General features: G+C 39.9%; 1 protein-coding gene across 1 annotated transcript; it reads left to right on the top strand.

Moving 5' to 3' along the window:
- Positions 1–26,093, top strand: LOC117288483. Its single transcript, XM_033769361.1, has 2 exons — positions 1–1,178; positions 25,906–26,093. Exons 1-2 carry the CDS (start codon positions 632–634, stop codon positions 26,091–26,093), a joined length of 735 nt encoding a protein of 244 aa, XP_033625252.1. The 5' UTR covers positions 1–631.
- Positions 26,094–26,260: the final 167 nt, after the last annotated feature.

Here is a 26,260-nt window from a genome sequence, read left to right on the forward strand (position 1 = left end):
TATTACCGTTTAGTGATAGAACAAGTTAAGGGAGCTAGAGTCACCAGAGAGCTGCCGTATAGTTCACACTCATGTGTGGTTGCGGCTGCTGACTGTCTAAACCAAAGCCAGAGAAAATAAAAACCTTAGATTGCGGCGAGTGGATCGATTGAAGCCAAGGAATTACTACGATCTTGTCAACACGTAATTAAAACTCGTAATTGCACAGTCGCCTATCAACAACAGATTATGACTGCCTTCACAAGATATTCCAATGAGATTGGCAGCGATTGACCAATCACGGCGCTCGTTGGCTTGATGACGTCGTTAAGTGGATGGGCCTATAATAATCAAAGGATATGGGCATGGCCGACGGAGTTTATCATCTGTAGATGATAGTTAAAAAACCACATAAATCTGCACTACTCACGTTCAATAAGTATTGCTCAGTTATTATATTATAGGCAGTGTATACGCGTGTCATCTGCTCGCATACTTCAGTTGACTGGGGACGTACTGACTCATTAGCACCAGCAGTCAATGATTTCTCTGCCGGTGGGATATAAATCGCAAGATTTTAGTCCCAACTACCGCATTACAGTAGAAGCTCATTCTTGACCAAATCGGACAATACAAACCGAGAGAGAAAAAAATGGAAGGCCACAAATCCTTCTCAATCGACGCTCTTCTTTCTAAAGATCCACCGTGTTCGGCGAGGGTGGTCAAGCCCCGGAGTCCGACCGCAGCGACCACTGCCAGCACGCTGACTGCCGTCCAATACGCCGGTTTGCAGGGGCAGCTTCACGCTGCGTTGAGTGAGAGGCTAGCGTACCTCCACGCTCACGTACCGACCAGCCAGGGTGCTAACTCGGCCAGGATGCTCGCAGCTACCGGTAGCATCATCCCCAAGCCGGGGTTATTAAACCTCCAGCCTCCCACGATCCACGGTGGTGCCGTGGTCTCCAAGCAGTGCTCGGTAAGCGGAGGGATGCCCGTGCCGGCAATCTACGCTCATCCCCTGTATGCTGGGTATCTGAACGGTCAGCACCACGGAGTAGCCCACCTGAGTGCGTTTCATGCTGCTGCATCTGAACACATGTTGATGAAGGCTGCTTCACATGGAGCAGGTCTACCCGGTGGGATCCCGATGGATTTCATTCGGGGCAGTATGATGATGCCTCGAATGGGAGACTATCCTGGTAAGTTCATTTCAATAACTTGTAACTTTTCCATTTCCTTAAACACCAAAACCGCCATCGAACCCCTAAACCACTTCTCTGCCGGTCTACTCTTGCATTTCCAGTTACAAACATGTTTATAAAAGTGTCTGACACTTTGATAATAAACGCACAAATCACTCATAAATTCTTCCGTGCACTGAAGGGGGAGATATTGGGTTCGAGTCCCACCTTAGTCTGAAGATGAGCTGCAGTTGTTTTGTTACTTTATTAAGTTGCTGGCGATGAGGCGGTGGAATCAAAATCAACACTCAACAGAACGGTTTTCACGGTTTCCTTGAAATTGCATTTTGCAAGTTTATCTATGTATAGTAATTTATGGCCCTACGGAACCAAAACGCAGAATGAAACTATGTTGTTTTACACCATTACTTCTTCTGGGTTTATGAGTCCTGTTTATTTATTTGTTTATATATTTTTTTATTTTATTTTTACATACATACACTTGGCTTTTATATAGCGCCGTCCCATTCAGACTTTTGTGCTTTAGCAAACAAACACTAGCATTGAAAATAACAAATTAATTAACACAATGACAAAAATGCACAACACAGTAGATGCCATAATGATTTCCAAGAAAAACGCATAAGTTGTTAGCTTGTTGAAAATTTTCTATTCAAAAATGACAACGCAGATAATTATATGTTTTCCAAAAAAGTTGTTAAAGTGTTGTGCCTTTTACCAAAGGCTTGTTGCATTGGCATTGAGAACCTTAGCTTTCCACGATCTAAGGACTGTGTTAAGCATCGTTACGCCAGATTTCATACGGAAAATGTTTTCTAGCGATTTACATATTTTGCATTAAAAGACAATTTCCTTCAGTAAAGTATGTAGCTATCGCTGTTTAAAAACTAACATAATTTTAGACGACTTTATTTCTCTGCGACTTGGGATTCGTATTCGAGTTTGGGGAGCCATGTACGAATAGCTTACCAATCATGGATTTGCAGTGAACTTTTTACTTCATGGTGTGATGGTATTCGTCAACATCTTCTTTTAAAATTGGTTTCGCTTTGCATTTTTGTATTTATGCCACAAACATAAATTTTTGTTTTGATGTACATTTACATCCAAAGCAAATAAACCCATGCCAATATGTATAGGTGCACATTCATGTTTATTTATGAAGAATTGGACGGGCCACACTTCGGTGCTGCAGATAATAATATTTGTTAGTAATACTATTTATTCGGGATGGAAGAATTGCATTGCACGATCTCAAGCATAAGTGCAAATTAAACAATAAACTATGAAAAATCAATTGTGTTTACAATGAAATTGACTATTATTATACAGAGTGGTGGATGCACTAACTCTGTTTGCAATTAGGAAAGAAAACAGGATAAAACGAGAACAACTTTCTCATTCGAATTGGTTTGAAGTCTGACACAGTACTTACGAATAGTGGTCGTTTTATGCCGACGTATTACACTACAAGCATTCTCTGAGCAACATTTGTAAATTAAGGTAGTTTGTGGAACTAAAGTGTAAAAACAAGACAAGTTCGGAAAGTCTACTCAGCAAATAGAATACCGCGAACCAATATGCGAGTCAACGAGGTAAAGGATACAATCAAAACAACAATTCACCGAAAATGTTGTTTTAAAATTGTGCCACAAAATACGTTATTTCCTTGGCATATTTCTTCCTTTCAAATGAAGCATTTGAGAATTATTATACACCATTCTTTTTGTTTATAAATACAATTTTTTTAGCTGCCGAAAACTTGTCTTTGATCCTGGCAAACTCTATTCATTAAAACATTCTTCTGCCAATTTCTAGTTCGCAGTTACTTGTCTCGAAAGCCTGTTCTGTTGGGTTGTTAATTTGGCACTGGCAAACAAAGTTATTCTAGAAAATTTGAAGCTATTACCGGTGTATGACCATTTCGAACCTTCAGGCTCTCTCATCAAAGCATACTAATATGTCTTCAAACATCAAAATGAACATTGTCTAAAAACACACCAAAACATCTATGGGTATTAAGTGTTTTCCTCAAAAATAAGCGTTTGTTTCTAAATTCGGCTGTTATTATGAAATTGGTGTTTGACAGCAATCGTTGAATAACATCATACTCATATATTGGTGTATTTCTGCCCCCCCCCCCTTCCCTCAACATTCCTACGCCACACCACCGAAACCATACAGCCTACCGCGTTGCAATTCTATTTGTCTTGCGGTGGATGTGTATTGACATCAATTCGAGTGTAAACTGAAATTGGTGTCAGTGAATGTTTTGGTCTTTCAACACAAAGCAAAGAGTTGTTATGTGTGTGTTTACTGTTACCCAAACACTTTGGTGTGTTCCATTGCAACTCTTTATGACAATGCACACAGTAATTTGTACCTACATACAATGACGAAGAGCCACATGGCATTAATTGCTGTTTATTCGCAAACATCTTTACTTAGAAAGAAAAAAATGTTGAATGAACTTTTGCTAAAACCCTGCTCTAGGACTAACAGCTTGTCTTTTCGAGATTTTGTTTCAAGCACATTCCGGGCCTGACTTTTCACGGTGGCAACGAAGTCGATTGCTTCCATGCCCGCTGGTCGATGCCTTGGTGCCCTTGAAATGCTCCAGCAGATTTTTTACAATGTCCGACCCTCATAGGGTGCCCTCTATCAAGAAGAAAATGCCTTGGTGTCCTTGCCCTTTCAAAAAACGAAGCATACAGGCCTGCAATAATAGTATATACATTTTTCCATCTCTCAAACATCATAACGTAGCTATTACACATGACGTGGTTACTAAACCTTTACCCTCTCACCAGGTTTTTTTAATTATAAGACCTACTTACAATAGTCCGCCAGAATCCATGGCAACCGAAAAACGCACACAAAAAGCTCTTCCTCCGTGTCCTATTGATGAGAGCATCCTACATCCATGGCGCCCATCATTCTAAAAAAGAAACTATAACTTCTGGGATGGCGACGTTCAGAAACCCAGTTAAGTGTAAAATTTGGTCCGCCATGTCGTGGACAGTGGGGATGTTATCATTATTGACGCACACTAAAATCAATACTTGGTATTTTGAGCGCCAATCAGTGGGTGATTTTTGACAATTAACGGTTACCGCTAGTCCAACGCTTGCTTCGTTTATAACGTGTGCACACGACCGTTTGGCCACATCCGGCAATGGTATTACATGCTAGGCCCCCAAATGACTTGATGGACAAAATATTAATTGGTTACTACAGGAAAAATGATACAGTTCTTTTGATATTGTTTGGTTGACAGAGGACTCAACCGCATTGCGAGGTTGTACAAACTTCACAGTCTGGTATCAGCTTGATTGGTGTGTAATGTAAATTAATTAAGTCTGGTTTACAAACAACTCCGCCTACTGGATACACGAACATGTAGAGACAGGAAATTAAACTGCAATACCAAGATATGATGTGACACCTAAAGCGGGATGCGGTGCGTTAAGCGGTCATAATGTATAACATTTTCATCCATATTAATTTTGATGACCTCAAACAAATCATAATTATTAAAGCACAATCTAAATATGCCATTGTTACGGTGGCAATGAAGGGACACCCACAACCTAAACATTGACGTCACATCTCACAACTTTTCCACCACAGTCGCAAAATTTCACGTCCAATTTAGCGACTCAGTCGAGAGAAAATCGTGAAATTGTCTACGAAATGTTGACGTCAATTTTTAGGCCATGCATGTCCCCCCCCCTCCCCTTCCAGGCCACCATACAGTTCTCTATTTGTTGTCACGGGTCTCCGTAATGAACACTGTTCCATTTCGACGTTTCGACCATAGTCGTCCATGGTCTTCTGGGAATAAAGACCAACGTACCAGTTGATGAAGACCGGACATGAAACGTCGGGTAATATCAATAATCGGCCAAATATTACACCTAGCATAAGCCTACATTTCTTCGTTCATACCTAAACAGTACTAAATTGCTTGCCCCTGTGTTTAGCAACAGGGCGCCATTACACTCCCCGGCAATTTGAATTTGTGTGACGTCATCTGAAGCAATTTAGAAAAATCACCCATACCACATCTTTATATTTATTTTCCTAACATTAATTTTCAAATTAAAAGATTTAACATCAAAGCACCCTAATCCGCCTGACCTTTTCAGATGATCGATGGATACCACCTTTTCCTTTGATAGTCTTAAAAAACTGAGAAACACTAATTATTTGAACTAAGAATTGCCAAAGCTCTTGGCAACGAGTAATGGGGAATAGTATAAAACATTGTAAGAAACGGCTCCTACTGTAGTGACGTAGTTTTCGAGAAAGAAGTAATTTTCCACGAATTTGATTTCGAGACCTCAGATTTTAGAATTTGAGGTCTAGAAATCAAGCATCTGAAAGCACACAACGTCGTGTGACAAGTCAGTTTTTTTCTTCTTTCATTATTATCTCGTAACTTCGATGACCAACTCAAATTTTAACAGGTTGATTCATTTATGCATATGTTGGGTTACACCAAGTGAAAAGACTGGTCTTTGACAATTACCAATAGTGTCAAGTGTCTTTAATGATGATACAAAATTAAAGAGCCCTCGACCCTCAAGTGAGCAATGTGATACGTATATACAATTGTCAATGTGATGTTCACTTTGTGGTGTAGACATCATGACTGCACTTTGTTCAATATCTAAACTTTAAATGTCTTCTACAGCCCGAAGGGATTCGGCAATATTTGGGGTCTCAAAATACTGGGAGACAAAAGATTGAACTTTCTCCTAACTCCTCTTTCGAATTGATTGGACAATCTTTGTTGAATGGTGTGTTTCTATTGCACAGTTTTGATGTTTTCTTTTGACACAAAACATGACAAGATTAGTAACATATGGAATAAAGCGGATTGTTATTTTCAACCTGAGTGCTGACTTATTATAAAGTTCCTACCAGAATAAAACCTTAAGAAAAAAAATGTCTGTGAGAATAGCATTGAACGGCCCCAAAATCACCATCGCCTATTTTTACATTTGTTTTGCCGCAACTGAAATAAGGAAATAGGGATGACCAACAAACCTTCAAAAGGAAGAAAATAGTTTGCTTTTAAGTCTCAAATCTTCAACAAAAATAAAAGAGTTGCAAATTACTTTAGGTGTCACAGTTGTTTTTGAAATATCCAATTATTTATCGGAACATTCACTTTTGCTGAGATTAGGGGAGAGATTTTATTTGTTTCTGTTAAGGCCCGTCGTGGTATAATTCTAGCTTTACTGACGTCGGTGGGATTATAGCAAAGAGATGATTATTAAAATGACTCAGTAATAACGGACATAATTCTGCATTAATGAAGTATCGTGATTCGTCGATGAGTAAATCGTGAGTAATTATTTTCAGGTAATTAGGGGGTCCACTTCCCCTTTCCAGAGACTTAAACCGTATCATAAGTCACCGGTCGTTTCAAATAAAGCCCCGGGCAAACTAGTAATTAGTAGCTTCAACCCGTGGTGATAGTTCCGTTTTCCCAGCTTCTGACTTCTTATGATTGTAATTTGTTAATTTTTTTGAAAACGTGAGAACTATAATCATGGGTTTCTTGTAAATGAGAAGGAGTTTGAATGATGTCCTCTGTCAGAAACGGATTGTGGGATCCACAATTGGTTTTGTAAACTTAAAAAAGGCGATAAAAAAAAGATAGTATAAAAGTAAGCGATGTGCTTCACAGCCAAGAACAAAAACTAGTTCATAAAATTGTTGAGGACTGACTGTTGCAGTAATAAACCCGGAAACATAACTTTGTCTTTCACACGTAAAGTTGAAATCTCAAAGTTAAAGATTCAAAATATTGATTGAGTTATTGATTGATTGATTGTTATATATTGGCACCCTCCTTATAAGTCAAGTCAACATCATTCCCATGGAAACTAAAAGAAGTTATTTTACAGTTAACCCAAAGAGCAAAGTCGATGAACAAAGCAACATTTTGTTTGTAACCTTCATCCCAAAGTTGGACAGGTTCAAGCACCTTTATTCGTGTTATTTGCTCTGCGGCTTCAACCTGTTCGTTTCAATTCTAACAAGCACAAACCCCTCAAAGTGGTCTTTCGTACCAGAAATTACCCAATCCATCTCATCAAGTGCGTGTGGAAATTGATCTAATGAATTCCTATTTAGTCAGACGTTTGTCAGAGTTAGTGGCCACTCGAAAAGACCTTTTAGTTTCTGCTGCAAAAACAAAAAGGTTGGATAGATTTATCTAGCCCTGGGGCGAACGAAGAGGCACCCTCCTTTCCACACTGCTCCACCGACGGGATAGATGTGTCTCAACACTACTCCCAGTGTTTTCATTTCTAATTACAGATTCATAAACTCAAATTAGGAGATTTCAGCGGTAAGGGTGGGTGAAGTCGACCGGTGTATTGCCGATGTTACACTTTGGACTGTGATGGCGGTGTGTTGTGTGGATAACACCGTCTGTTATTGCTTAATAGCACTGTAATAAATTACCAATGGCTTATGATATTATGGTTCCAAAACAAATTGCTATAAATTCGGCTCCCGTTTGTGCTGTGCTGTTTACTTGCTAACTGTTCTGTTGGCCGGTTCGTGTGGGTAGCAACATGTACAGAAGAGATCGTTCAGGGGGTGATATTGAGGGGGCGGATCCGAGATGACAAAAAGGGAGGGAGGTATGAGATCACCGCCTTGGAAATTGTTGAGTCGTTTTTGAAAGTCTACTTTTAAGCACATTATGCAGGGCCGGAACTTCGACAGCAATGATTCGGAGAAACGCACTTTCCTTCATCAAATAAGCGGTTTCAAGTAGTCTGAGCTTTTTCCACATGACAACTTTTTGCAAATGTACGATCAGAACTATTGTTTATTTATGTGGACCTTAATTTCACTTTACCGAGAAACAGTGTGTGTTAAAATGCTGGTATATGCGTCATTGATGTAATTTAATGTCCCCTTGACAATGACTTGGGAAGTCAAACGGCCATTTTGTTTCCTACTGTATAAATTGCAATGTTCAAAACGAGGCTCGTACGAAAACTGACTGATATCATAAGAGTAATTGATAACACACTGACTGCAAAGATCAGCCGTTGGCAATCCCCCCCCCCCCCCCCCCCCCAGAAGTCTTTAATTCCATCACGACAATTTCGTGACTGCGACCGGTGGCTACAGCCTCGCCGGTAACGCCACGCTTAAGCACCCATGCCCCTCGTCGTCATGAATACGCAATTAAGAGTCTCATCGGTAGTCAGGAGCGAATCTACCGGGGGAGACACCGCGCCCATATAGACCCCTCTCGATGCCCCAATTTGCCGGCGATTTGTAACTAGATAAAATCCATTAATATTATAAAGGCAAATGAATTCAGCCGGACTTATTGAGTGAAAGTTCTTGTTAAGGGGATAACAGAATGGAGGGGGAAACAGCATTGAACATCACTGGTGTCATTATGCTGATGGTTGACCAATCTGCAACGCATCGGGTGGTGTTCTGATTGGGGTTGGGCTGGGTCGCGTGTCAACCCCCTGAAGGGTGGGTCTGGCGCACGGCAGGAGGGTTGTTGTGGTCCACGATTGGCACAATTCTTCATAATAGAGACCCCAAGAGATCTTGGGATATAGAGGGCAAGGACAAAAGGATGAGGAGAGGAACGTTACATAGCCCATGGCGATAACCCGTGTGAGATTTTTTTAGTGAAGAAATTTTCCTCTTGTGTGTGTGTTAAGGGGTGTTATTTTCCAGACAATTACAATGGATTGGATTATTGATGGGGGAAACAATTTAGATGGGAAATTACTTTAAAAATCTGAACTTTATAGACTGATTGTCATGTTGATGAGATTGGTTGGAAACGTTATGAGCAGACTGGTATATATTTGGAAGATTATGGGTTTTGAAGGGTGCTATTATTAAGTTGATGGGTGGTCTCGGGTGTTTATATGGGTTTTGCTATGGGCGGCTATGGGTAACAATGGGTGCTGTATATAGGAGGAATGGGTGATGATGGGTAGTACGACTTAATTAAGACGGATAAGGGTTGTTGATAATGCCCTTAAGTGACAATAAAAACAACTGACAGTGTACTTAATAGCAAATCCATAAAACCAATTCAAAACATACACTAAAAAAAAGCAAAGTCAGTCCAAACTGTCCTTACTCTATGGTCCAAATTACAAGAAAAATATCACCTCTGCTCACTTCCCAGTTGTAAAAATTCTAATCAAATTTGCTCAGGTTTCTTGTATAGTAAGCTCGTTAATGTCATCACAGAAATCAATTAGCGAACGACAAAATGGCACCGGGCCCATCTGCCCTGCGTTGTAGTCACACCGTAGGCTCGCTATACACTATTAATAAGAACGCTCAGTCCTGCATCACTGCGGAGCCTCCTAATCACATTACAAAATGGCTTTCATGGGCAGTTAGGATCATCTCTTTATACACGCTGGTGTCTCCTTCAGCACGGTGACGCCATCTTGGATTTATAGACACCCTTGCAGTGGCAGCCATCTTTGATGAACGAGCACGCGTGAAAGCTTATCATTGGCTGAGAGTGGTGCACAGCGCACTTTTCCCCATTGTTTTACATCAAAGATGGTGATCAATGACGTCGCGTGCAATCAAGCTATTCATATTAACGTGATCAAAGCGAGGTTGGAAGTTAATGATCTGCCTCCTTCGCATTAAACCATGGAGGAAGAAAATATTTTCTTCCCTCCACGATTAAACGTACTGCATCTCTGCTAGGGTCAAAATGTCAGGCCAGTAACTATTTCGTGCACTTATTGCTATCGCATGTAAAAATAATCCTTTACAGCTTTCATGCCTACTGGAGTTTGTGATAATTGGATTTAAAAAAAAAGAGGTCAACAGTTAAAATTGAGGTCGAGGTTGAGGTCATTGTGACGTAGGCACGTCAGACTTTCATCAATTGGTTCATTTATAGTATTTGGTGACGTGATTAAGCATTCTGTTTTTTGGGAATTAAGGTATTCCTGAAAAAATTGATAATGAGGCTTTGTACTACCATGAGGCTTGGTCCACACATTATGGCCAATCCATTGTACAACGCAGACTAAGACATGCAAACGGTTTAACAACATTAACAGTCTTGCAAAGAGTGTGCACTCTTAATATTGATTTCGGATAAAATATTTGAATATTTGCCACCGTTAGTCAAACAAAGACCGCATAAAAATGAGCAACTTATCTGCTCCAACACTAATCAAAGCGTACGGATTGCAGCACTGACTAGAACTGTATAATGGCGGCGATGATAAACGAGAAATGATTTGCCAAATTAACTTCTAAACGACCCTCAGTGCCGTCTGTGTTGTCATTGATTAATTTGACTAAATAGCAAAGGGATATCGAAGACTTCCTCAATAACTAGCCACTTGGCCGTGCCCGTAATGCCCCATAACGATGCCAATTACGCACTGAACACCAAACCCTCGCCTGTGTAATGAGTGGTGAGTTACTGGCTTGCTTCCTTGCCGTGTGTGTCCTAGCAGTCTCACTGGGGATTTCTCCAGCGATATTGCTCTTAAGTACAACCCAAACATGGCCATTATTGCCAGACTTTCCCCCCAGCTTCTTCATTCATCCATTCCCCAGGTAGACAATGATGTGGAGGAGAGACATTTTAATAAAGAGAGGGCGAACGAAGAAAAACGCCATTGAGATTGCACTCGATGATAAAAAAAAAAGAGTTGGATAATTTTTTTTCTTCATCCGGCTTGAATGTATAGCCGTGGCGCAGCACTGTTGTCAGGATAGTGCAAACTGGAAGGCGATACCGGTTGCCGTGTGGTTTCCGCTGGTTTCCGCTTAACACAGCACATCGAAGCCCGCTGGCCCTTTCGCTACCATACGCTGCCAGCCAGAACCACAAGCCTGAAAGGAGGAAGTGCGTTTTATTTTGTTTTCTGCCAATCCATCTTTTTTTTTCTGTCGCCCTCCTCTATCTCTCTAGACTGGGGTTTGGTAATGATGAAGTAAGTCCTGTCTCCAGAGTCTCTTCACTTTATCAAGACATGACTCGAAATTTATTGAATATACGCTGCTCGGATTTCGCGTGTTGATTTCAGCAAACTTTCACCCGGTGAGCGGGAAGGGAGGGACGGGAGGTTGATGCTCAGCCCGCCCGCTTCTCCCAGCTCCCATCCTCTCAAAATGTTATTAATTTGCAGCGATCGGAGATACAAAATGCAACCAGGTACTGATCATGACTAAGATCCGATTCGATTTGGGCCCCCGTTTAAATTACCACAAATTGCCGAAATTGGTTTGGTTGGAGTGCTCGGGTTGTCCATAAAGGCGTACGGCATCGCTAGTAGTGCTGGGGTTAACACAGTGACAACTGAACCCCATCTTGACGACAAGGGAACCGAAGTACTGGAATCACTTTATATTTACATGTAATAAAGAGTTAACCCGCCCAAATCTCAGTGTAGTTGGTAAACTCGTTCGTCCCCGCGCGATGTACAAGCTGTTGCTGATAAACTCCATGCTTTGCAAAACGAGCCGGACTTGGTATGTACACATTATATTTGTCTCACTATCAAATAACGTAACAGGCTTTGACTGTAACTTATCGTTATTAGGACGTGTACATTGAGGTAAATTTATCCAATATTGTCAATATCCATCAATCACTGTAAGGACCGTAGAGGGACGATCGTAAATCCATGACAAAAAACACTGCTTGTGCAATTATGTAAAGGTGTGGTACGTCGCTGTTTTGGGGGAGGTATAAAATTCTATCATATCCTTTAGTTTCAAAAAAACACACAGGTCCAACCTGTTTGTGCAAATTATAGGCACATATATACTCATTATTATGTTTAGACCTGGGCCCATGCTTACTGGAAAAGGGTTACTAGCCAAAACACATGTTAAGTGCACAGTTTGTGACTGGTTCACTATTTTTGCTAAACAGAAATGTTTCGGCTAATAATTTCTGCTAAAGCAACTCTCTGAAATTGTACCCAGGTTTCTCATTGGGTCCATATGGGGAACGTTGTATCGCTATAGACCGGGCACTACAGTTTGTTATCAAAACAACAACCAAATGCGAAGCTTAGACTTTAAACTTAGAGCTAGATTTAGTCTACAACTGAAGAATTTAAATGATATTTGAAAGATGTCTCCATAACAATCATAAATACATTGTCATGTGACATACACTCTTCGCATTTGTATGGATCATCATTAGTTTTTGTTTGTAAAAAAAAAAAAAACAATTACAAAAACAGGAGTCTCGTAAACTTCTTTTAGCTAAAAAAAAAATGCCAGTTTTTCTTGGAAGAATGTTGACCTTTTAAGAACCACGACTACTTTCCCAAATAATGGATTCAGAAAAAAATGTTGCAACATGAACCTTTCCCGCTCTATTCCAACTAGATGTCTATTTTGAATCGTTTGACCTAGATGTTAAAAGCAATAAAGTGCAGCGTGTTCAAATATTCCATTTTACATTCGCCGATATTAAGTCTCAATTTACCATCTTTTTTCCCCTTCATACGATTACTATCGTCCACCGGACTTTCCGAATATAAATTATGCATTTTCGACTTGAAATCTTCTCCAACTTTGATTTGTTAAAACCACCTCACCTAACACCTTTAACTGGTCGCAGAGGAAGCATTATCCCGCTTAGATTATCACCTATTGCAGTCAAGGCATCTCAAGCAAAGCAAAAACGGCGGGAAAAAAAGAGAAATAATATTTGTCATGGATAATGAGGCCTCGACCGTTTCGCGCCAATAATTTTGTTTGACGTGCATCCGCTACTCCGGCAGTCTCTTGTCCTACTCGGTACAAATTGGAAAGATGCGTCACGGTGGCGGACGGTGCTAACTTGTTTGGGTCTAGATCGATCCCCGTCACTTCGAGTGAGCATTAAAGAAAATTCCCTGCCTACGATTACTACAAATTACCATGAAATTCGACACAGTAGAAGCCCATTTGGTTAATTTGATTTTGTACGTTGGTAAGCATTATATGTGGCAGGCCCGAAACGGCCCAGTGAAATTTGTTTCCCTCCGCCGAACTGATTTGGTAAGCGATACTGCAGTGTTGAAGATTATTGAAAGTTTTAATCAATTCATGCGAACTCAAATGGTATGATTACTCCATATTTTACGGGGGACCCTATCTTCCTTATGTAGCTGTGTGTGTGCGTAGCTCTTGGAGCGTTAAATTGTGTAATAACATTATCTCCCATTCCGATACTGTACGAAAGTGATGGAGGCCTTCGAGCCATTTTTAATTTTACAAATTGATAGTGCTAGAATTTCAATCGAGAAGCTGGTATGGGAAAGGAGGATGGCGCCATTATTACCCCTCAAGACATACAGAGGGGGACCAAATCACTCACAATCTGAAGTGTTGACTCGTTTTGCCTGCTCCGGTCCAGTATGTGAGCCGAGCCATCAGCCCGCGTAGGCCTTGATTACAACCTATAACGATTTCTAAATGCCGCCAAATTTGTCCTGTGTATCTGACAGCCATGAGGCAGACGACAGACGTCTTCCTAATAACTATCGCAATAAATGAATACAGGTTGGTTGTTTCTGTCACTCTGCTTTGATAATTGTTTGTCTGTACGAGATGAAAGACATAACAATCGTTCGTCTGCCAGCAATAAACCTTTCCTGATCCTGTGCAGACGGTTTTTCCAGATTGGAACTTTTTTTCTTTCTCGGGTGTCGTAAAAAAAATTCTATTTTGTGAAATCTGAAAATGGCGCGAACTTGGCCGACACATTTTGGTGTGTTGATAGCAATTTGTCAAAGTTGTGACAGTGTAGTAAGAAATGTTGATTTGATGAACAGGCGTACATCAGACTAATTATGCTATAACATACACAATTACAACAACTGTAGACATTTAAAGTAATTATGAAAAATGTCCTTTCTTTTTTTAGAAGACCGAATGTGAAATACTACCCATAACAGGTCCATTGTAATCCTACAAAACAGATGTGCAGCTCAATATTCTCATGAAATTCATCAAATAATGTCATCATTAATTTATGAAAACACCTTACAATCTGCATGGTATACAGTTGTTTGTATCAAATCAGTCTTACATGGTTTCGTTTTTTTCTAGTTTGCGAGAATTCATAATGAGAGATAAAAATTGTTGCGTCATAAGAATTCTAAATAAATGGATAGAGGTAACACTCAAAAACAAAAACAAAGACAGACATTTCAAGGCGGTGGATGGACACTATTGGTAACTACTCAAAATAATTATTAGCATAAAACCTTACTTGGTAACGAGTAATGGTTGATAGTATAAAACATTGTGAGACACGGCTCCCTCCGAAGTGACGTAGTTTTCGAGAAAGAAGTAATTTTCCACGAATTTGATTTCGATACCTCAGATTTAGAATTTGAGGTCTCGAAATCAAGCATCCGAAAGCACACACAACTTCGTGTGACAAGGGTGTTTTTTCTTTCATAGTTATCTCGCAACTTCGACGACCAATTGAGCTCAAATGTTCACAGGTTTGTTATTGTATGCATATGTTGAGATACACCAAGTGAGAAGACTGGTCTTTGACAATTACCAATAGTGTCCACTGTCTTTTAACAGATTACACAAACAATTATCGGGTTGGTGTCAAGCTAAACGTGAATTCAGATGGTCTTTAATGGTGTCAATGTTTTAATTAAAGTCAATAAGCTATGGTATATACTGGTACGCGGGTATCAATGACAACTCATGCATAATAGCCATTGGGACCAGAGAGTCGTCTCAATCAATATAAAATCTCGATGTAGGAATCAACCTCGAGGCTTGACACTCCTGTCACGACAGAGGGCCAAAAGGTAGAAGTGGAAATACACGTTTTAAATATGTATGTTTTCAATCTCTATTTCCGGAGGAAACAACAATGATTTAGAATACAAATCGTTACCTTCTGGTTTGGCTTAGAGAGATTATTGTCTAAAGAGTTATGGTAAATGGTTATATTTTGGTATCTTAAGAAAACTGTGGCTCCCAAGTCTTCTCTGTAGGCGATAGAAATATCATAGAAGTCAATCAACTTAATCAATGGATTAAGCGAAAAACTACATTATTTCCATTGTGGGACATGCTGAACGAATCTTTTGAACGTTTTTCACTGAGCCTTTTGAAACTTGCAGCGCATAAAATCTCCAACTTGCATTAATAGCCCATTTTTACGAGCGCCATCTTGGAAAATACTGCAATGCATCTCATAATGACTACAGATCAACTCGTTACGAAAGAAATGTTAATAAAAAATACATGAGTTTCCTTGAAGCTCATAGATGGTCTTTGCACGAAAGCAAAACATAAAGCAACTGACTTGTACCACCCGAGCTGCTTTACTACCTCGTGTTTGCAAATCCAATGCTCGGCATTCTTTTCTATAAAAATATTTGAATCTTGTTAAGTGCTTTCAGAGGTTTCACTCTGGAGGGGAAGAGAGACATAACCCCTAAATTATATTTAGCTACTTATGGTTCAACGTGACAGGTAGCACATCAAGAACCTGCAGTAAATTGACTCCCCAAAACTGGTGGTAGGTCGCCATTAGTGTAATTATTTTTTTGACGAGTTGCGGCTCAACTCAACACAAACGCCTTTTTAGTGCCCGGTTTTGCATGAGGGTTGGCCACAAATTGATGAGTGGTATTGGTATGTATGTCATTAGATTTGTTAAGGTTATCATTTATAATTCTAAATTAGATTTCATGGCATTGTTCGGTACACGAGGCTCGGGTGGCATGCGGTTGGTTGGGGCTAGACGCTCCCAAACAACACTCACTCTACAAACTGATTGACTCATGTACACAAGACCTCGATTCTACCTCATCATTCACCGATTGCATGGCCTCAATTTCTGTTCTCTCCAAACTCTCTTCCAACTCCCTCTCTCTTATTTTCACCGCTCTGATTTGCCGCAGATTAAAAAGTTTTCAGCAAACACGATTACTGGTACCAACGGCAATTATGAACCCACTGTGAGCGTTTCCTCTTGCCTGATTACGCGGTGGTGATTGCCCCCCGAGTCGGTGGACATTTTCCAGCCCGCCAATCATTCTCATTAGGCTCTCGGAGTTCGTATAATATGAGATTTAAGATGAAAACTACTGTCAGAGTCACGTATGTAAATGATGGGGCTCAGTTATTGAACAACCCGGTGATATTCAACTCCGACTCGTAGCAATACAAACCTCCCTTCGCAGGCTCCCCTCGCAGTCCTATATGCCGTAGCTCTCTCTCATCATATAGCTAAATGAGATGAGAAAAGCAAAGAAACAACAATTTGCATTTCTGGGCAAACCGTTTATTGAAATAGACGGACAAAAGATTGTGTTATTTATCTGCGATCTCGTTACTTTAATCTGTTTCTTGGCAATGCTCCTCTATCCAGGCTCTTTTGACGGGTAGATCGATCGACGGAAACTGAAGCTACGTGCCCCACTAAATAGACGCGATCTCAAGCCTAAACCCACCAAATTTATCAATGTGTGTCGAGTGAAGGGAAAAAAACGCGAGAAAACGATGGGGTCAAAGTTCACTGTGAGCCGACGATGATGACGAAGTTCAATTGATTTTTCTACGGCGCCGTTAATAGTTGTTAACGGTTGATTGTGGATGAAGAAATCAATAAAAAAGGGATGAATTTCTCTCGACCTCTGCGACGAGCTTCGCCCTCGATAAGTCGAAATGTTCTCGTCTGGGTTTTAAAGTGAGCATTGAATAACAAATATTGCTCGGAACTACGAGTTTTTAAGTCAACATTTACATCCGCATAATAATCTGGTCCCGAGAGCTTTCCCTGCACTTTTTTTCTTGCCATAATTACGGACTGTAACCTGCGGGCATTTATAGCAAGACTCCGAGTCAACTGCAGGCGAGTGACACGGTGAAATGAAATTCTAGTTATTGTGTACTTCCTTATTATGAAATCATCAGGTGTAGCCCGCCCTCAATAGTCCCTGTTATGTCACCAGTTTGTGTTTTTTGAGAGCTGTTATTAAAGCCGAATCAAGGTTGTGTTTTTGCGGCTGTAATCAATAAGTGTTTCAGTCAACAGCAAGTGATCAACCAATGGCAAGTTCAACCGAAACAATTATTGGTTATGACCGCGAAAACGTACCTAGAACGCCTGTCGCGCAAAAAGCAATGAGGGGAAGTTTCGGGCGCCATTTTGCCACTCGAAATCAGTCCAAAGCAGATCACACATTATTAGAACCCAAACGGTATCAAGCCTTAAGCGGGTATTTGATGCATTATTTCTTTTAGTGGTAACATGTCACCCATTGTGGCTACATTATACCCAGCCAGTATTACAATGATCTATGGACAAAGAAAAATAGCCTCACACTGTCTTGTATTCCCAAAGTCTACCTGATCTCTTTGCAACATTAAGCGGGAAATCATTGTTATACGGCACAAGGGTTTAATACACACAGCGTTCCGACCGTGAACAAAACAACCTTATCCATGTCCTTGCTCGATGTCCTTAGCAAGCTCAGTATATTTGACACCAACTATCTGAAATCAGACATTGTTCTCAAAACTCTGCAAACCCGAAGAGCCACTGGCACTATTCCTGTTGAATATCCCCACCTACATATTTTTTTATTTAGAACTTCGCTGAAAACATCATTCTCATCATAGTAATATCTCGGTTCAGTCGTTGACTCTAAAGTGGATCAGGCTAATAATATTGATTCGAGAACGCTCTAAAATAATAGCAAAACATGTCAGACTGTGTCCCCGATGATGACTCGGCACAGTTGTAATTAATCAGCTTAGACTAAACGGTCCCTTACACTCAATCCCTTGTGGTTAGTTTTTATCACCACCTCGGATCCAATCAGCTAATGTGCGCCCCCTGGGGACGACCCCGTCTCTGGGTAAAGGACCCCCTGTGGTGTACGCGCGGCTTGCTTGATCAGACCTAAACGCACACAGCTTAGATAGCGAAAGACTCTCTCTCCATTCCCGCTAGATTTTCCAAACATATGAATACTTGATCGTGAAAATTTCCTCCACCATAGGGAGGGAAGGAGTAAGGTAATCCGGTCCTTGAGCCCTTTTTTCTTGCTCTTTTTGTCGCCTCAGAGTTAAGGATTCTCGACACAACTAAACCAATTAAGTTGCCGTAGTAGTTGGCAGATCTCAGATTGCCCATACAGACATTTTTTTATCGCTGTACGAGCCATGTGTCGTTTTATCTTTTTCATGAAGCTAATGGTTGGGTTACTGGGGAGAAAATTGAGCCTGGCTCATCCTCAACAAATCTTCCACGATTAACATCATCGCGGATTCTTCAGTCCTGTCGCACATCAACACGGCACGAATGAAGACTACGATAATTGGGCGGGCTTGACGCGAGGGCACGAGCGGAGGGTTGGGCGTCGAGTTTTTGCTTGCACATGGAAACAAAATACGGTGCTTTTCTTCGAGAGGACTTTGGCAAAAATTTCCTGGAGCAATGAAAAGTTCGTTGACGTAGACGAATGGCATTTGTAATCCATCTCTAGTTTGAATTTCGAAGACCGAGGTTTTTAAAATGGACACCGAGTATTTGCCACCATATGTTGTTGATGTGAACTGAATCTTTTAAAATATTTTGGTTCGGAAATATCACCCCAAAACCTCTCTTTTTCGGGGTGGGGGATGTCAGCACTCATCAAATTATCGGTCTAGGCATTCAAAACGTTTCCATAAAGCTAAAACTCATCCTAGAAAACAAGCTACAGTATATTGTTATTTTTTGACAGGTTCTTATTGTACACTAATTATGTTACTGTAATATATTTCAAATGTTCTGTCAATTTAAGTTCAAAATAAATCAGAAACATTTCAATTAATTGTCAGTGTATCTCGATTAGTGAGTTTGATAATATTAATTATAATAGATCATGGCGCTCAATCAATGACTGAGGACATGGTTGAATTTCCCTCTCTCGGATCGTTTTAATACGAAGTGGTTAATTTACAAACGTGACTTCAATGGTATATCGCGACCCATACAAAAACAAATTAATGAAACAAGGGTAACTTGACAAGCGTGCGGACCTAAAAAGAGATTCTCTCGGTGATTATAAACCGACAAGGCAGACAAAACCTCTCTTAATTACTCCACGGATAAATTAAATCAGTCCCTCTTTTAAACAGACAAGAGTCCGATCGTGCATCCGGTTCCTGCTCAATCCGGTTTACTCCGGTGGCTCCGTCAGCAGGCAACCTCGGAACGCGCTCCACTCCACAGTGAAAGACGACTCCTCCGAGTCAGTAAAACCTTGTTTGCCAATTGGTGTATCGTTTTATAGCGCGAGGTCTTTTCGGTCTATAAACTCTTGACGGGGAGGGAAACTGACGACGGACATTAATTGATGGCACTACACTCCAAGGCAATCTTCCACCCGGCGATTGCCTGCGATTTACCCGTCGAGAGAACTAATTGTTGACCGCGCCCCATTTGTTAAACCTCTTATTTCTAGAATGGTTAAACGGAGCAACTTTAATCACCGACTTCGAACAAGGTAAACTTAACACAAATTGGTTCCCCGGTAGACGTTGACATGGATACCAGTATAGTTAACTAAGTTTTGAGTTTTTAGAGAGTGGTGATATTATTTTGGGGAAAGTAAGACTGAAACAGGCCTTTTCGAGTTTTAGATATGGTCAGTGAAGCATATACAATATCATTGCAACTGGTTTGAAGACACCGAGCTCCGACTCCTGAAACGTCGGGTAAAAACACAAACTTTCAACAATGAGCAAGAAGAGATTATTGCATAGCTTTCAAATGCAACCTCAAAACTTATTTATTCATTGTATTATTTGCTATTGTTTTTTGTGTGTAAAGCGCATTAATCATTTTTTTTATTATTTTTTATTGCGCTATAACAGAGCTGGTTTTATTGGTATTATTATTTATTATTTGATCAAACTCGTTGCAATATGGAAACAGTTCTCGTTGAAATGAGAGTGTTCAGTCCTTTTGGACTATGAACATAATATATTTGTGGATTCCGTGCTGCAATATTATAATAGAAAACGCTCACTGCTAATGTTTCAATGATGTGTATACAATAAGACAAAACCCAGTGCACTAACGTTTCACAAAACCATTTCGGCTTTGGGAGACAACACAAAATCTACTAATTAGATCAAAGTAGAAAATTTTGCTTTGTCAAATTGACATTGTCCCGCTGATGGTTATCGGGGCGCTATTTCCACCATTATCGTCCTTAATTTCGTTTACCTTCGCCAATAAAGTGCCGTACCCCGAGTGTAAAAAAAACATTAGCGGGGTTGTCACGCATCGAGCGTGCTCAGCGTCAAACATCACCGGGGTCTAGCGAGCCTTGCGACCGGTGAGACCACAGTGATTCCATGCCTAATGCCGAAGCATCAGGATCTACCTAGACGTGCCTGAACGCCGTATCTGTCAAATCACTGCAGCAAATGAAATTTAATTGAGGATAGATGGCCCTTGTTTAGTTGTTTCTTTCCATCGCCGAAGATCGTGGCGGGGGAAATTGGGCAAACAATATCTTACTCACGGCGGTCTTTTCATTCTTTTGACTTGTTTTTATATGATCTATAATTTATATTAAATTCATTACCGTCCATACACGTTTATTAAGTATACACACAAAAAATGTCCGTAGTTTATACATTGCGTGTGTATAGAAGACACGTTTTTGTTACGTGCCAAGTGCAAAAGGGATGAAAGTGCACGAATGGGTTACTGCTGACAATTGATACAACTCTATTGTAGTCGAGATTAATATAAAATCCTTGAAAATTAAGGAAAAAAATCCAATACAAACAAAAAAATATGTCCAGGAAAGTTTCAGAGATTTGAGTGAACGAAAGCTGATAAAGTCATTTCAATTAACGAGGAATTATGAAAATGAAATCTGTTGTTGGTGTTGAACATCACGCTTGATTGATTACGAAGACATGGATTATACGTTGATGGATCTTCGTCTTGTACCCCGTATTCAATAACAATTATGGCTAGAGGTTTGCATTGTAGCGAAAAGGTGTCAGACTAGTTTGTCCTTCAGCCTAAGTATGGCGTACATTGATTTAGTGGTATGAAACAAGATGGCCTGGCAGAATTTGCAAGCTGGTTGTCCAACCTCTACAGGTTGTGGTGTTTGAAGCTTCGCTCGGTGTGGGAAAATAAGGGAAGAATTAAAGAATTAAAGAATTAAAGGGAAGGTACACGTTTGGTAATTACTCAAAACAAATATTAACTTAAAAGCTGACTTGGTAACGAGCATTGTTGATAGTATAAAACATCCTGAGAAACGGCTCCCTCTGAAGTAGCATAGATTTATTAAATAATAAAAGACTTCTAGCTAGAAGTATTCTATTCCTATCTGAAAGCACACAAATTCGTCCAACAAGGGTGTTTTTTCTTTCATCATTTTTTCCCCAACTCCGATGACCAATTGAGCTCAAATTTTCACAGGTTTGTTATTTTATGCATATGTTGAGATACACCTAGTGAGAACACTGGTCTTTGATAATTACCAATAGTGTGCTTTCCCTTTAACTATAATAATTTTAACCAACTGTTCTTTTTAGAACTACTCCCAACTCATTTAGAGATTCACACCTTTACTTTATTATCATTTTATAGTAAACTTGCGGGTACTCCATGTTGTGTTGTGTGTAAAATCTACTTTGTTGGAGTGTTGGCTCTGAACGGAGCGGGTGTGGTCTCGACGTTTCGAACAGTGTACTCTGCCTGTCTTCAGGAGAAAAGACAGCAGAGTATTTCTCCAGTTAAAGACACTGGACACTACTGGTAATTGTCAAAGACTAGTCTTCTCACTTGGTGTATCTCAACATATGCACACAATAACAAACCTGTGAAAATTTGAGCTCAATTGATCTTCGAAGTTGCGAAATGATCATGAAAGAAAAAACACCCTTGTAAAACGAAGCTGTGTGCGTTTAGATGGTTGATTTCGAGACCTCAAAATTCTTAATCTGAGGTCTCAAAATCAAATTCATGGAAAAATACTTCTTGTATCGAAAAATACTTCAGAGGGAGCCGTTTCTCACAATGTTTTATACTATCAACCGCTCCCTATAAATCGTTACCAAGTAAAGGTTTTATGCTAACAATTATTTTGAGTAATTACCAATAGTGTCCACTCTAGTTGACAAACTGGTCCTTGTACAAACTTAGCCATTTTGTCCCCAAAACTTGTTCGGGAAAATAGTTCGAGAACTCTCTTAATGAAGTCTTCAAAAAAATGCACATTGTTGTTAAATTAATTTATTGGACCATTGAGCAATTGTGATCGATCTACATTTTGAGTAAAACCTTTTCCCTTCTCCTTGATCTTGGTTACGATTTGAACTTTTCTGCAAAATTCTTTACAAATTAATTCCTCCCAACCTTCCTGTAAACATTGGCTTTAATTTGGGGAACGTGATGGAACAAATCAAAATAAAGAAATCATCTCAACGGATTTGCTCTCTCTAAAATCAATTTACTTTGATCTAGAAAACATGCATTGTTTGCGAGTCTATTGTTCTCTCTGGGATACGTGCGGAATAAGCCGCGCTTTGAACATTTGGCTGAAGATCAAACGATCCGTTAAGCTGGAATTCCAGTCTTCGTGATGTATATCAGTGCTTTCATGGGATGGACATTTAGTATTTGAGGCTACCTTTAGAATTCATTAGGTCTGGAACTTTTAATTCGTACATAATCAAAAGGTTGAACAGAAAAGCAGGACTTCGATTTGATGATGATAATAACACAAGTCAATTGTACAAGTTTCAAATGAAAAGCCGTTTTCTAAGAGTGACCGAGAAAGAAAAAAAAGGAGAAGTTAAAAATATTATTGATGTTTAAATTGATGAGTTTAAATTGTAGTCTCAATAAACCGGTTTTTGTGTGCAGTAAGTGTAGGGAACAACAGATGAGGTTCGAATCTCACTCTTGATTTTCCACACCCGCCAGTCTCTGTATAATTTAAGATCCACTTCAGCTGTTGTATTGAATGCCCCACGATCACTACCAATGTAGGATCTAAAGCTTTTGCTGCAACTGGGCCAAAATGCTGGAATCGTCTCCCTCAATCTGTTCGTTTAGCCAATTCCCTGAGTTCCTTCAAATCCCAATTAAAAACCCATCTCTATAATAAGTTACTCTAGATTGTATCATTGTTAATTGCATTGTTTTGTCTGTAAAGCATGTAGTTTATCTTTTGTTTTGTTGCTATTGTATTTTGTTAGCGCTTTGTATCGCTGGGTTTCAGTTCTGATTTTTCTCCCGGGACCGTACTTCGGGCAACTCACCCCCCATAAACGTTTTCTGCTCAAAATTGCATTTGTTTTTTGCCAAAAATCTCCAGTGTTCCTTGGTTTAGGTTCTTTGGGCTCCGACGTTGGCTGCGGATTAAGTCCAAGTTTAGGCCTCTGCTGAGCCTACGGATTAACGCTCGGCTTAGGCAACGGATAAAGATTCAAAGCTTGTTTTAGTGAAGAAAACTTAGCCTATGTTCTACCCTGATTGTCAACAAACATCGCAATTGACACTCACTTAAACAGAAACATTCTTTCGACCACCCACCTTTATCGCAAACACAAGCTTTAAGGTTTGTTTTCTTCTATTTTTAAATTTCCAAGAACCTTGCAGGATTCGGGGTGAACGATCTTTTTTTCTAAAAAGAAAAAAACAATTTTTTTTATGATAACAAGTTTCACTTTACCTCTCCAAATGTTGAGATTATCTCAGTTCCTTTAAATAATCGTGTGTGGGGGTCGGAATTTTTGAGTAATTGCGGGTGGGCGATGAGAGTTTTAGGCCCCTTCAATTCTACTCCCAAAATACGCTAAAACACAATTTAATCGGCCGAGAAAAGACTCGGCATGATCAAGTCCAATTATTAGAGAATACTCCCACCTATACATATTATTCTTGTTCTCTTGTGTCGGGTTTTGTTGATGTTTTATCTCGGACAGGGAGAGAGCGAGGTAGTGAATGAATTGCCTGGTAATTTTTTCAAGGAACCGATTATCGTGTATTTTGGGGTCTTACACATGTACGATCACTTTTTTTCTTTGACTTGACCTGAACTATTTTAAATGTTTATATATACATGGCCTCTAAGAACTTATTATTTTAAAATATAAAAATGAGTACACAGATACAGGGTGTAAGACGTATACACAATCGGTTTCGTCAATGAGTGAAAACATTCAAAAAGTTTTCAAAGTAAGACCTACATCTCAAAGTAATTTTCGATTACAAAACCTGAACTCTTCACGAGGAAACATTTTCAGAGGTTTTATTTGTAGATCGAGATCAAAGAAACACGATGTGGTTTACGACTCGACACACAACTACGCGGTTGCAAGACATCCTAGCATCTTCCTTTTTTTTCCTTTCCTTTTTTTCTAATGACAGTATAGATGTCATATAGATGTCATCAATAAGTGAAGACGAGTTTGACTTGTCAAGCTAGCGGGTGATGATGCGGCGAGCTGCCATAGAAACCCTCCTACTCGACCCTCTTTGATATCATCGTCCAGTTCATCGTCTCTTAGCATTCAATTAGGCGGAAAAATGACCGGGGACCTGAGCCACAATCTTTCGCTCCTCATACACGGCGAGCTTAATCCTCCCATCTCGCCCCTCTACAACGCCAAGTCCATCAGCCCTAACGCAATTATAACCTCTCACAGACCCTCATTGGTTATATCGTTCAGATAAAAACTAACCCTCTTCGCGGAGTCCCTGTCAAGTTTAGGCACCGAAAATTAATTTCACGTTGCCCTAGATCTCGCCTACATGAAACCGTATGCCCTTTTTCCTGCTGCGAACCAAGTCACATCAGTCCACGTCGTTTACATTAATTCCTAATTGTATTACGCGCTCCCATTTATATTTTGTTTTTGCACGAGCTTCGTTCTTTGGCCTATTTCATTAAGCTGACATGTACTTCTTTTCATGTTTTTTTTTTCTTCTCCTCTAAACGATTAAATCATGATTCTTGTTGTCAACCAGGTAGAATAATCGAAATTAATTCGGTCTCGTTTGGTGTCAAATCAATATTTGGGATGGTTATTGGGTTTGTGGAAACAGTGATCCTTTTTTAGAAAGGGGGTTTTGAAAACGGTTATACAAGAACAAGAATGAAAACGTTTTTGCTTCTTCTTCATAACCTGTTTTTTTTTAGCAGACAATTAATTTTATCGAAGTACACTCTTAGATTTCTGCTCGCTTCTAATTGACGATGAATAACAGTTCAGCCTGTAGACATGTAAAACATGTCGCTTTTACCAATATAATTTTAACGGTCCTCAATTGAAGAACTTTTACAAATATCGTTCCCATCACAAAAAGTGTTTTTGTTGTATGTGGTTTAAAAACAAATTATGATACAGCAAAAGAACAAAAACAAAACCGTGTTTGATGGTTTTAAGTTTACGTTTTCTGTGTTGTCATTTAGCCTTCCAGAAAGACTCTACTCGTCTTGAAGATGTAAACAACCTTCACCAATTATTTCGCGAAAGTCTTGAAGGTTTTTACACATCATACAAACATCCATTCAATGTCTATAAAATGAAGCTACCACTAACTATCTACTGACTATAGCCCCACAAGAAGAAGCGACAAGGGAATTGGCGGCTTACATAAGATCCGCAAACTGACATGTTTCCTAAATCCTTTAATGCGTCTTTTCCAGATGTTTAGCCTCATTTCCCGTTCGGTCCCTTTGGAATATGAAGACACGGGCTTACTGCCGGTGTGGGTTGAAGAGGGAAGGAGGGGAGATTGACGGCAAGGAGGCAGTAGGGAGGAGAGAAGATGCAGGTCGAAGACAGCTTCCGTCAACAGTTTGTGAGATGCTCATGAAACGTCTTAAACCTTATCTTGGTTGATTTAAGATGGATGCAAACAAAGGGTTGTAGATACAATGTGGTCAACAAAACGAAAAGGAGTCATAACAAGTTGCCTCTTTATTAAAGAAATATATTTAATCCTGATTTTTACGAAACTAAACAGGCTGGTGTTGACTATCATAACATTGTACAGGGGAGAGACCGCA

The sequence above is a fragment of the Asterias rubens genome, chromosome 3, assembly GCF_902459465.1.
Source record: "Asterias rubens chromosome 3, eAstRub1.3, whole genome shotgun sequence".
Classification (NCBI taxonomy): Eukaryota; Metazoa; Echinodermata; class Asteroidea; order Forcipulatida; family Asteriidae; genus Asterias; species Asterias rubens.

Excerpts from the sequence above, each read along its gene's own strand:
- LOC117288483 (XM_033769361.1), top strand. The coding sequence starts at position 632 with ATGGAAGGCCACAAATCCTTCTCAATCGACGCTCTTCTTTCTAAAGAT. Across the intron at positions 1,179-25,905 it reads TCGAATGGGAGACTATCCTG|CCTCATTTCCCGTTCGGTCC; the intron begins GTAAGTTCATTT and ends CCAGATGTTTAG.